The 13,361-nt window shown below is 47.0% G+C and overlaps 2 protein-coding genes across 3 annotated transcripts in view; both read left to right on the top strand.

The window, feature by feature from the left end:
* The window catches only part of LOC128087323 (mitogen-activated protein kinase kinase kinase 3-like), a 129,309-nt gene extending 128,423 nt beyond the window's left edge, over positions 1–886 (top strand). Inside the window, exon 18 of the transcript XR_008209786.1 lies at positions 876–886. The gene's annotated coding sequence lies outside the window, so the exon portion shown is untranslated. The remainder of the gene's footprint in view (positions 1–875) is intronic.
* A 29-nt stretch (positions 887–915) lies between these two features.
* Positions 916–13,361, top strand: part of PLCD1 (phospholipase C delta 1) — a 48,320-nt gene continuing 35,874 nt past the window's right edge. Inside the window, exon 1 of one of the 2 annotated variants that reach the window (XM_052696748.1) lies at positions 916–1,224. In XM_052696748.1, coding sequence (XP_052552708.1) covers positions 1,191–1,224 — 34 coding nt within the window. In that variant the 5' untranslated portion in view covers positions 916–1,190. Of the gene's footprint in view, positions 1,225–9,768; positions 10,013–13,361 lie in introns of those variants that run through there. The other variant, XM_052696747.1, reaches the window with a different exon arrangement.

Here is a 13,361-nt window from a genome sequence, read left to right as displayed (position 1 = left end):
TCAAGGGGAGAACTTTTGAAGGGCACAAAGCAAAATGTCAGCTCTGTATGTTCTCCACTTATTTGCTCTTGCAATTTGTGCCAGCACAGAGGAGTTCTGCTCTATTAGAGCAGCCCGTGTGTTGTAAAACTGGACTCTTGAAGCAGCAGCCTGACTCCTGGCAAGGAGAGACAAATAGTCCCAAAGGATTTATCACCATGTGCATCCCACATCTGTCTCACTCAGAGAGGGGCTTTTTCCTTCTGTCAGTGGAGCTGCCAGGCTCACAGCTGCTGAGAAACAAGGGGTTAGAAGCTTCTGACAGCTGCATCAATTGCATAGAGATCACCTAAACAACCAGGAACAAAAATAAACAGTAACAAAACAACGATTGAAAACCTCCCTTTACCATTCAAGTGGAAGCTTTACTTTCCCCTCTGTGGATTCCATTTCTTTCTCCTTCCCGCTTTTCCCTGCATTATCCTTTCACCCTTTTAATACATCTAAACGAAGAGAGGGGGAAAGGGCAGAGGAAAACAGCTGTGTAAAAGCCTGAAGGCAGCGAGGAGGTTTTTCTGCTTCTGCTCCCTGGTATCAAATGAGAAGGCTGCAAATTTTCTTCTGCTTTAAGCTCCCGCTCTGCGAGTGTTTGTGGTTACAGCTCCGTGCTGGTGATTTCTGACCTGCTGTTTGGCTGCTGTGTTTGTCGTGTCGTGAAATAAGTCCCCACCAGTGCACACAAACCCTTTCAACCCCAGGCACTGCTTCCAGCTCTGGGCTCTTTCCTTGGACTTACAGACTGCGGGGTCTTTTTGGGCGCTCGGAGTCTTCTGGAAGGCATAAAGGAAAGGAGCAGAGCGTGCTGGAGACAGCAGCAGAACAGAGGCACCGCTTAGAGCTGCAGGAGCAGGAGGCTGGGCAGCGATGACGGCCAGATTTAATGGGGAGGAGCCAGGGCGAGCACGGCGCTGGGGCTCAGCGTTTGGCTTCAGTCAATGCACTGGGTGCGTGGATGCGGCAGAGAAATAAATGAGGAGTCATAGCGAAGACATCTTTGCAGCCAAGGGAAAGGGAACTGACGTTGGGGATCGCTGGAGCGGGGAGCAGAGGGAGCCTGCTGGGTCTGGCTTCCACCCGCAGCAAGCTAACATCTGGGCACAGCTGCTTCCCGGAGCCCTTTCTGCCGCTGCACGTCGCCTTCTTTGGCGGCCATGGAGTCGAATGGCAGTTTCCTCGGTTGCAACAGTAAGTCAGTAGACGTGTCCTTGCATTTCAGCCCTCCAAGAGCTTTCTTGTCTTCTCTCTCCTCCTTCCTTGTTTTGCTTCTGCAACTCTGTCGTTTGCAAGTCACGCAGTGTTTAGTTGTGTTACAGGAGACAACAGATTTTTCTCTGTTAATACAGCTAGCTGTGCTGGTAGGATAAGTCTTGGCTGGTAAGTGTGTGTGAGTCCAAAAAAGTTGTTCCAAATCTCCTCCTCCTTTTTTTGTGAAATAGAAAGTGGGATGGATGCTCTCTGGATCAAGTCTCTAGGCTCTGGGGTAGGCAGCAGAGCTGGGATAAATCGCCTTGCTCTGAGCCTGCCCCCAAGGCTCTGTAAATGCTCAGTGAAATATGTTTCTACAAAAAGAAGAAATCCTCTCTGCACTGACAGCAAGTGAGGTTTGAAAAGTCTCAGTGCCAAAACTAGGAAGCTTGTCTGACAGACAGAGTAATGAAACATCTCTTATTCCCTGGGCTGAATTTAGTACATTGATTTGTTACATCTTTCTTGTGCTTCACTCATTCCGATGAGCAGCGACAGCTCAGGACTGTGCTAGCTGCAGCTTGAAATGGGAAAAATCTACAGTACTTATTTTTAGTTCATGAGATGGATGCTTTCTTTCTGCTGACTGCAGCTATAAATGAAAACAGATTAATAGAGCAATCAGTGATTGACCACCATAAGGTAAAATAAGAGAAAACTCCTCAGAGAAACCTTCCCTCTGATTATCCCAGAAATCAGACAGGAAGGTGAAACAGAGGTTAATGTTGAACTTTTTGTAGGTATCTCATTCATTATAGAACGACTGGGGAAAGAAAGTTAAGGAACACATCTGGAACTATTAAAAGCTTTCTCATTCTGGTGTGTGGGTCATTTTTCAGTGAATATGACTTGCTTTCTGGGGTTAGGGACCAAGAAGAATTCAGTGTCTGTTCATCTGTTTTCTTGTCCTGGGCAGAAAAGTACACAAGTGGTGAATAAGCCAAGCTTTCAGAAATGTATTTACTGAAATTCCTTGACACGTATGTGCACAAGTGCCAAAGTCACTCTGCATGCCAGACTGCTTAAACAAGAAAAGTTGCTCACAGGTTGGTTTGCTAGCAGGATCAGATCTGTGCTGTTCAGTGTGCTAGAAATGTTTCAGATGCTGTGAGTTATGCATATGTTTATCTATGGCCCTCTGCTGAAACTCCACTTCTTTCTGTCCAGCAGAGATACAGTGATGACTGTTTGCTGTATCAGAATTAACCATGGACACATGGCTCTGTCTCAGTACAATATCTGGCAGTCAGAGCTGAGATTTTTTCCAGTAGTGAAAGTGGACATTACTGTCAATGAGGGCTCTGAAAAGTTTGTGGAGTGCTGTTTGTGCTGTGTTTGGATGGAGATCTGAGTCCTAGAGCAGGAACTGAGCATGCTCCCCTTGTTTGTACTCCCAGCATAAAGCCACTGTGATTTTGTGGGTTGTGCCTCTTATTTTGCCTCTTATTATGAGTTTAATTCAACTGTATGGGCTACTTGTTGCTTCTTTTCTAAAGGCTCATCTACATTTGTTACGCAGTGAGTCTCTGCTGGGCTCCGTAGGCTATTAATAACTTTTGTTTTGCCTCATGAACCTGGCATGTTTCTGAACTGGGAGTCCTTGTGCTCACACAGAATCGTAGAATAGCTAATTTGTGCTATGTCTTATTCTTATACACTGACCTCTTCATACAAGACACTGTGCACATTGTGCCCAGAATGCCAGAGCCCCGTCACAGGGATGCCTTCTGCCACAACCCAGGGTGGGAGTCAGCAGGGCAGGGTTTGTAAAATCCTACAAAACAGGCCGTTTCCTTGTTTCTCCTGTCAGCTGGACTAACTGCTGGATGTAAATTGCCAAATGAATCATCTCCACCTGCCCTTCTTTAGCTGGGAGTGCTGAGCGGGCTCCTCCAGGGCTTCAGCCTCTGTGGGTGGAGGTGGTGCAGCCAGGGATCAGCTGGGATCTGCTCTGAAGCAGGTGGTGGCTTTGATCTGCTTTCCTACAAACAAAATGTGCCCAGCACACCCGGTTTGGTGTGAGTTACACCAGGTGCGTTATTCGGGAGCTTGTTAAGCTGTAACTTTGCTAGAAGTGCAGGAGAGTTCATCATGCTGGTGCTACTCAGTGCATTGAACATGCAATTTTTCTTTTTTCTGGATGAGTAAAAGTTGTCTTAAGAAGTTATCATTGTTCTCACACAAAAGCTACTAAATTTCCAGTCTGAGAAATGTTTTTTTTTTTTAGTAAAACAACTCCTTTGGGGATAGCCCTCTTCTCCCAGGTAGCAGTGATAGGATGAGAGGCCTTAAATTGTACCAGGAGATGTTCAAGTTGGATATTAGGAACAATTTTTTCTCAGAAAGAGAAGGGCACTGGCACAGGCTGCCCAGGGAGGTGGGACACCGTGCCTGGAGGTGTTGCAGAACCATGGAGATGTGGCACTGAGGGACATGGTCAGTGGGCATGGTGGGGGTGGACTGGGGTTGGATTTGGGGATCGTGGAGGTCTTTTCCAACCTTAATTATTCTGTGATAGCCCACAGTCGGTTCTGAGACCATTGTGTGCAGCCTCAACATCAGATCCAAAAGAGGATGGGTAGAGATTTTAAAGAGGAAGTGAAAAGAGGAGGAAGAAGGAAATGTAGTTATTTGGAACAATGCTGCAGGTAGTAGAGATGAAAGGAAGGGAAAAGCAAGAAAGAGGTGTGGGGAAGCGCTTGTGCAAGGTCAGGAAACTGGGCCAACTGGATAGGCAGCTCTGGGAGCCGAAGGTGTTGATGGTTTGGGAGCAAAATATAGTTTCCCTCACAAGGGAGATCAAAATATATAAACACGTATTTAAAGGGAAAGCTACAGATCAGTACTTGTTGAACTGAGCATCCAGGGTGAGATTTAGCTGGCTAACTGCAGGTACCTGCAGGAAAATTCAGGCTTATAGGGTGTAGGCAGGTGAGTCTCCTGTCCACCTGCTCAGTGCACTGTAGATACTTCAGTGCAGTCAGACAGACCCCCAGGCCATGCACGCCCCAAGTCCTTACCATGGGTTGAGGGTCTCAGTTCTTAATCAAGCCTACCAGAATGGAAGGCTGCAGACCTTGGGTCAAGCATGAAGGTTTCTCTTTTTCCTTATGCAGGTAGAGAAAATGTTGGCACAGTCTCATCTAAACTGAGATAATTCCAGACCTTAGGGAGTCAATTTGGACAGTATGTGTGGAGAAATCTGCACACCTTGGGCTGCCCCTCACTTGGGTGCCTTCTTAAGCCTCCTGTTGACAAAAACACAGAAAGTTTTGTTGCTTATTTCTGACTAAAGTTACAGAGTCCTGAAATTCCAGACAAACCACATAGGGGAAAAAAAAAGTTGTTGTTTTTTTCCCCTTAGTTTTGCATAACTCGGTGCTGCAATGCAGTTATTGCACAAATTTTGCCCTGCTGTGGAATGATCTGAGTGACCTGTATTTTGACTGGGGTATTTCAGCTTCTGAAGAAACTGTTGAGAAAAGCTGTTAAGCGTCCTTAAAAAATGAAGCTGGGACGCACCTACAATTGACTTTGGTTTTTATGAAGAGAACATCTTCATCAGAAACGTGGCTTAGGAATTATGCAAGTAAGCTGTTGCTGCTGGTCCTATCGATCAAGTTGTCATTCTTCTCTTAAATTACTTTCCTCCCACTGTCTTCACACCAGTTACTGGAAAAGCTGTAATTTACTTCAAGCCAGTGAATGGTTTTAGTGCCTCTCTACAGCCAAATCTGCTTGTGCATCATTGTGGAAGGACCAAACCAAACTCTGATCATAGGACCAAGCCTTTCATCACTGGACAAGAGGTAATGACTTTAAACTTCACCAGGAGAGGTTCAGGTTGGTGATCAGAGGGCTGGAGCACCTCTCTTATGATGAAAGGTTGAGGGAGTTGGGATTGTTTAGCTTGGAGAAGGGAAGGCAGGGAAGACATTGCAACCTTCCAGTATTTGAAAGGAGCTTACAAGCAGGAGGGAGACCAAATTATTACTTAGTTAGATAGTGAGAGGACAAGGGGGAATGGAGTTAAACTGAAAGAGGGAAGGTTTAGGTTAGATGTTAGGAAGAAATTCTTCACTTGGAGGATGGTGAGGTGCTGGAATAGGTTGCTCAGAGAAGCTGTGGATGCCCCAATCTCTGGAGGTGTTCAAGGCCAGGCTTGATGGGCAGTCTGATCTAGTGGCTGGCAACCTTGCCCCATGGGAGAGGGGTTGGAACTAGATGATCTTTGAGATCCCTCCCAATGCAAGCCATTCTATGATTTTATGACACTGAGAAAAACTTTTTGAGAAAGAGTGGTGAGGCACAGAACAGGCTGCCTGGGGAGGTGGTGGGGTCACCATCCCTGGAGGTGTTCAAGAGCCGTGGAGATGTGGCACTGATTGTCATAGTAGTGGGCATGGTGGGTGGGTTGACAGTTGGTCTAGATGATCTTAGAAGTCTTTTCCAACCTTAATGATTCTATGATTCTATGAAATTTTTAGTCTGGTTTTGAGTTCCTGAATGCAAAGAACTTTAGTAAGGAGTTTTATTTGGATTACATTGAAAGTACAAGAAGAAAGCAGCAGCTTTTGATGGGTCACAGACAGTACTGCGCATGGATCCAGGCTGTCTTTGAATGACCCAGACTGGCAGGAAGCCATGAAGAAAAGGTGGCTTGGCTGTGAGGACTGAGTGGAGGAGAGCTGGAAAGGGGGAAGTTGTCCTCTCAAAGGATACAGGGAGAAATGAGTCTGAGAAATATTGGGCAGGGTGTCAGCAGTGATCCCAGTGCACCAGAAACCTGCATGTCGTATGGATTCTTGATGCCACTGGAAGAAGATTTTAGGCAGCAATATGAAGGACAGATGCAGTATGATGCTTAGGAACAATTCCTATATGAAGCTTTAGGATCACCTGGCTTCTGCATAGCAGGACCTCTCAAGGATCCTTGGAAGAGAAGCAAAGTGGGAAAGAAAAGCCAGTGTAAGGAAGAGAAAGTGGTTCAGTGATGCTGCTGCCAGCTTCCTGAAGAAGCCCATTCTCAGTGTGACCACAAGGTGGAACTTGGTACATACCACATGCACAGAAGATGTAGCCACTGTCACCGAGCAGCAGTTTGGCCAGCAATGCACCGATGCTTCTGGTCCCAGTAATCACTTCCTGACCCCCACTTCTCCAGAGGGAGTGAAAAGGGGACAGTTGGTGTAGAGGAGCCATTGGCTGGCGCAATCCTCAGCCTTTATCCACCAGGAACTTCAGCTTCTGAGGGAGCCATCAAGCTAACAAGCAATGGCAGGTTGACGTGTAACTGCAGACCAACTAAAACATGACTTTTCCAAACTCTCATTGATTCTGAGTCCACTTGGGATGGTCTCCCTCTTGGTGAGGGCTAGGAATGTGCAAGGAGAGGCAATGCAGTTCATTAGTAAACAGTGATACTTTGATTGCACTATTATTCTCTGAAATGTAATTCTGATGAATTGCATTCATTCTGCGAGTAAGCCTGGGAGGAAAGCTGAAATGACAGTTAGCATCGTGTAAAATAGATCTCATTTCTTCTTGGTAACATATGCAGAGCAAGACCCATTTGACCTCATTAGTGGGAAAATTTGCTCATGAAATGAGATGTGAATGTGTGGCATTACTAGTCATAGCAGCATAACTTACGTCATGTGCATGATGTAATGGGGAAGCGCGAGGTCATCACCAGCATGGATATGTTCATTCCAGTCCCAAATTATCACAAGTCTGGGCACATCAGCAACTGACTTCTGTCATGTCATTTGTGTCAGTGTGGTATAAAGAGACATCAGTGCTAGGGCTGTGCCACTTCTGATGTTGCCCAAGGATAGCAGTGATTGGTGATGAGCTCCATCCCCCAAACCACCTGCTTTTTCCTGGGTGAAGTGGAAATGGAGCTTCCTTAGCAACTTTGTGTAGGGATGTGATGAAGATTAATTCATTTTGGAAAACTGCCTGAAGAGCAGCCTCAGAATTAATAGTTCTCACATGTAGCCTGTTTCCTACCAGGCTGTCCAGCCTTTCTATCACAAGTGTCTTCTTCCTGAATATTGAAGCATTTTGCTGTCTTTGGGACCGTGTTCTGACATCCTCATTCACGTCAATTTCCATTTTCTCTGTGAGCAATCCAGCTGGAATCGATAGGATGATTAGCAAAGCCTCAATCCTGGGTACAGGGACATGAATAACTTCACTCATGTGACAAATGCCATTGATTTCAGTGGGATTGGTCATACGGGTAAAATTGCAGGCTGAGTGTTCACAAGCTTCATACTCAGTCAGGTGTTACCTGCAATGAATAAGGGTCGGAGAATTTATCCTGAAACCATTTTCAGGATCATTTCCTTCGGTGCTAGAATGTGACACAGCTCTGTGTAACATCCATAAGCAGTGCTCTTTATCCTACAGTGCCACTCATCCCTCGCAGATATGGCAATGTCTTTAGATGATCTCAGGACCACAGTACATCCAGATCTGTTGTTTCCCAATGGCACTTCTGGCCCAATGTTGTCAATTTTATTTTAAAGTCCTTGCACCAGCAGAACTCAGACATGCTGTTCTGTGGAAGGTGCTAAACTCAGTGAGTGCTGATCCTCTGCTTGCCCATGTGCACACTGCAGGGATGAATGTAATAAAATGTTCACAGTCTGGGAGGCTCTGAGTGATGCTGTTGCTGGCATCATTTATTAAGAATTAATGAGAAGATGAAGTGGAGGGGCTCAGTGGGCTCCCAGATTGGCCCCTATGGGACACCGGCTGGTGCCAGACTGGAGAGCAGTCAGAAGCAAACAGTTTTGCCAAGGCAAGTACAGGAGATGACTCCATAATTAGATCAGTCTTCCCCAGTACAATGTGAAATATGGGAAGTGCTCAGGGACTGCTAGCTAATAAATATCTTCTAGCCGTTACATCATGGTGCTTGCCTCCCCGCCAAGGGCAAAGCCCCCAGCTCCCAGGGGAGAGCTGCTGATTGCAGCTTCAACATCCAGCCCCTGTGTGTGGAGGAGGCTCACAAGAGGCTGATGGTGTTTCCTCAGACACCTGCCAGCCTAGCTAACGTGTTCAGCATTGTCCCATCCATGAAACACCTTTATTCTCCTTTGCCTTCTCTGGCTGGTAGTTGCAATGTGTAAATAGGCTGTTACTGGTACTATTCCTCAAGGCCATGCAGTATCTCTGCCTTGTTCCCGATGAGTTTTACAGAACTCAGCAACTGAGTCTGTTGATGCCCTTGTGTTGGTCACGTCATCCATGCTGGTCTGAGTATTCATAGGGCTTGCCTCAAAATGCATGGAAAGGAGGGTGACTGGGGTGCCAGACACCTGAAATGAGAATCTGCTTCTAAAACCTAATACAAACTGCATTGAGGAACTTGGATCTCCAGCAGAGACAGTGATGTGGTTTGCTGTTAAGTTTCTTGGGCAGATGCTGGTTCTGCAATAGGGAACAACCACTGCAGCTTGGCTCTGTTTCCTGCATTATCATCAGGGCAGCAGCACTGCAAAGGCAATGACAAAAAAAAAACCTGACAAGGTCTGTAAATGCATTCAGGATGGGAGAGCTTAGTAAGTACAGCTCTGCATTTCACTGCAGAAGGAGTCATGGTTAGGGAGGAGGAGGATTTTAGCCCCAGCCATTGCTGGGCAATGGACAATGGACATGAGAGCCAGTAAAGGAAGTTAAACTGGTCATAAGGAAAAAATTATTCACTATGAGAAGATCCAAGCTCTTGTACAGGGGTTTAGTTTGGCTGTGGAGCTTCCAGCCTAAGAGAAACCCAAAACTCACCTGGACAAGGTGTGAGCAGCCTGATCAGTATTTGGTGGTGACTCTGCTTTGAGTGGGTGGTTGAACTGGAGACCTGAAAGAGGTCCATTCCAGCCTGAATTATTCTCTGAATCTGTGTAATCAGTGACTTGTTAAAGCACTGCTGGGGGCTCATCCCTGTACCTGTAAATAGGAATTAAAAGAATAAAACCACAGCTATGCTGAAAAGCAGGGTAAGTGACTCACTCAAGTCATGCAGGTAAACGGTGGCAGAGAGGAAATTCTCCAGAGCCTTAGGAAAATTCTCTTCTAAGTGGAAAAGGAAGAGCATTACAGCAGCCTCCAAGCAGCTTTTGGACTACGTCTGCCTTGGCTAAAAGGTGTTTCCAGCTTCCTCTTCCCTATATGTCAATGGGAACTGCAGAGAGAGCTCTGCACAGAGAGAAAGGGTGGAGCCAGGCACTGGTGGGCAGGCTGAGCCGAGGGGACTTTTGCACTGATTTGGAGCCCCGAGCAATATCTGGGACCCCTACAAACGATGCACAAAATCCCAGTGGTGGATGAATGCAGGAAAACTTGCTCCTTCTACTCAAGCAGCTGCCGGCAGACGCATAGGTGCAATTTTGCATCCAACACACGCGGCCGATGAGCAAGCGGGAGGAGACTTCCCACAGTCCCTCCTCCCAGCCGGACTCTGCCCTTCTCTGCCTCCCGCTGCCTCCTCTCCCTTCTTGGAGCCCTGTTTGACGACGCGCACGCCTGGGGCTCCTGGATGAGCAGGGATCCCTTCGGGGCCAACGGGGCCCCTCGTCCTTCCCAGCGCTCGGATCCTTTTTCCGAGCCCTACGCTGGACCATGCAGTGCATCCGGAGGCAGCCCAAGCGCAGCGTGTCCCAGGAGAACATCCTGCGGGAGCAGAGCCGTAGAGTGGCCGCGTTGAATGGCATCAGGCTGGGTAAGGGACACGTTGGCCAGACCCTCAGCACTTCCACATGCTGGCAGCCTCTTCGTTTCTGCCTCTTTTCCCTGCGCAGAAGCAGTGCTCCACCCTAAAGGCAATTCCAAGGTTATTTTTATACTCTTGAGGGTTTTTTTTTTCCCTTTCTTTTGCCTGTAACCACCTTCCAGATGTACAAACCGCTTTGTATGAGGCATCAAAGAAAGCGGGACCTCTCTGGCAAAGGGTGGGTTTGAACCTTTCTTGCTGGGCTTGGAGTTGTCGCTGGTGTGAGGATGGCGGTGGCCCCTTTCCTGCCTGATTTTAGGGCTTCTGGGTGGTGTGGTGCCACTCAGAGGTTTGCATTCACCAGATGAAAAGAGACAGGAAATCCAGGGAGTTTCATAACTCCTGTGGCTATGAACTCATGGCTGGTTCCTGCTTTCTGGAGGGACAGCCCATGTTGATACAAGTTCTTGATTTACGTGGCTGCAGAGAGCAGGTGGAAATGGAAAACAGCCATTTTCCCACTGGAATTGTTGGAATCTAATCAAGCAGATGGGAGAGAGAAGCAGGAGGAGGAAACTTGCTTTATTGCAGTCGTAATTAATGTTATCGGATCAGCAGGTTTGAGAGTGAGCAACGCAGCACTACAGATTGTTGCTGTCACCTGTAAACATCATCCTAACCATCTCCTTAGTGAAGCTGGAGTCAGGCTGCTGCTGTGACAGCTGCTGTGTTGTTGTGTTCTCCACTTGCTGTATACCTTAGATGCATTATACCAACCTTAATGTTTTTGATCTCTTGGTGTCTACAGCTTCACAGTGCAGGACATAAGCTTCATGCTTGCTGCAGTGCTGAGCATGCTTAAGGCTTTCCTACCTTTGTCAGATGCAATTTTCCCTCTAAACTGTACTGTACACTGAGTATATTCTGTTTAGAAAATATGTGATTGATGTTGTTTGAGGACTGGGGCCTGACCCTTGAAACACATACTGCAATTTTCTGTGACAAGTGCGTATTTGGTATTTTGCAGGTTCTGAGCAAGATACAGCCCTGCCACATATTTCAGGCATGATTTGGACATTGATTTCAGTGTGGCAATTGTTTTTCTCCTGCCCTACATTGTTATATAATTGCAAACCAATATCCCTGTCCCGCTGCACAGTGTTTTTGGAAGCTTTAAATGACATGTGTATATGACAGCTCTGGTTCCTTTCATACAGCAGTTTCCATTGCTGCGAGACAGAGTTCAGCAGAGCAAACCTCATCAGCTCCCTGAGGATATTTGGCAGAAATCCCCAGGGATTGTTTGGGCATAAAAACTGTTATGAAGGAAAGCTCTGCTGGGAAAATATGGGTTTTTTTAAAATCTTTTCTGGAAAGCAATTCAAATGAACAACAGAGAGTAATGTCCCACTGACACATCAGGGTGCATTTGTGGTCCTGTATCAGCAGATCAGAGGATGCTGTACTCCTCCTCTGACCAAGCAAAACATTGTTATCTGCCTCGTGGATAGAAATGAAGAAGCTCAGTGTCTTGACCAAGGCCATTTAAAGAATCTGTGACAGTGCTTAGGACCCAGCATAGGAGACAAGGCCCTCCCCTGGCCCACTTTCCAGGACAGTTTGGCTGTCTGAGACACTGTTTGACAAATACAGAGCCATCCTGAAGCAATGTGTGCTCACCTAGTTGACTTGGGTTGCTTGGCCCTCCTTCCCCTGGGCACACCACTGGGTGGTTCAATCCAACCTTTGGGTCAGCGTTGGCAGAGGTCAACCCAGGGTGACTGCTTTATATCTGAAGGGCCCTGGAAGACTTCCAGCTTCTGACATTAAAAGAACTGTTGTGCTCTTAGGCATTCATCTTACCCTCTTGTCCTTCCCTGGCCAACCCCAAGAACTTCCTTACTTTGAGGGTGACAGAGCTCTGGAACCACCTTCCCAGAAAGGTGATAGTCTCCTTCTCTGGAGATATTCAGGACCCACCTGGACACCTTCCCGTGTGTTGTACTGCAGGGAACTGCTTTAGCAAGGAGTTGGACAGGGGGTTTTCTAGAGGTACCTTCCAACCCCTACGACTTTGTGATTCTGTCATAGAGCCACCTTTTCTCCATCCCCTCCCTGGCTTCTCTTACTTCCTTCTCACTTGCACTCCATCTTGTACCTTACCGGTGTGAATCTAGCCTGAAGGAGACAAACCTGCCCTTGTTTTCTGCTAGTGGCCATGCAGATTTCCTTGTATGAGACCGATGCAGCTGTTTTCCCAGGTAGTATGACATGTGATACATACTGCATGCAGTTTCTGCGTAACAAAACGTGTCACGGTTAAAATGGATTTCTCGTAACATGCTTATGCACTTAAGCACCCAAAGGAATTGGTGGTTTTCCTGCTTTCCTGTTTATGCTTACCCTAGGATGGCATGTCCTCCTCATGGTCCCACAAGGATGCCTTGCATGGTTGGGGTCTGAGGGAGGACAGAGTGAGTCTGGGAGCCAGAACAGAAATTTTGTAGGTGAATACATAGGAGGAACTTTGTTCCCTCTCCAGGAATTGTGAGGGCTACCATGGCAATGTTAGCAAAGCCTATCATAGAATCATTTGAGGTGGGACCTTTAAAGGACATATAGTTCAACTCTCATGCAAGGAACGGAATCAGGTACAGCTCCATCAGATGCTCAAAGCCTGGTCCAGCCTGACCTTAAATGTCTCCAGGGATAGGGCATCCAACATCTCTCTGGGCAGTCTGTTCAAGTCTGTGACATCTCCTCTGTTCTTGAAAGACCTCCATCTCAGAGAGGAAGCCTGAACATTGCTGCTCGGGATACCAAGGCTTTGTGAGGCCTTTGTGGTGTCCTTCTTCTTGGCAGTCCGGCCTCTTGTAGACCCATGGGTATGTCTAAACCTCAGGAAACCCAAGAGGGGATTAATTAAGCAGGCACTTAATTACTGAGACAGCTAATTGAATGTAGAGGAGGCAAAGAGGCCACAGCAACCTTTCAAGGATCTCCAACTTCCACAATAGTGCTTTCAATTCTGAATGGCTCAGCTGGGCTCAGCCCCAGACCTGCTCCTTGGTGTTGGCAAACCCAATGAAGTGGCCTGAGCTGCTCAAAGCTGTGCTGAGCACAGGACACCCTTATATTTATCGCTGTCAGAGTTGTCAGGCTCTTTCCCAGCCTGAAATACGCTCTTTAGGCCAAGCTGTTTTAACTAAAAACACACAACGCTGCTTTTTGCTACAACCATTATGATCCACCTTGGTGCTCTGCAGCCCCAGGCACTTAGCTTTCGTGTATGAATTATCAGGAACTTGGGGTTTGGCAACTTGGGTCTCCTTCTAGGCTTGGTAGTTCAAGTAATGCT

This window comes from Tympanuchus pallidicinctus, unplaced genomic scaffold, assembly GCF_026119805.1.
Source record: "Tympanuchus pallidicinctus isolate F22 unplaced genomic scaffold, pur_lepc_1.0 scaffold3, whole genome shotgun sequence".
Classification (NCBI taxonomy): Eukaryota; Metazoa; Chordata; class Aves; order Galliformes; family Phasianidae; genus Tympanuchus; species Tympanuchus pallidicinctus.
Note: the sequence above shows the minus strand (reverse complement) of the source record. Positions and strands in the feature narration are given on the sequence as shown.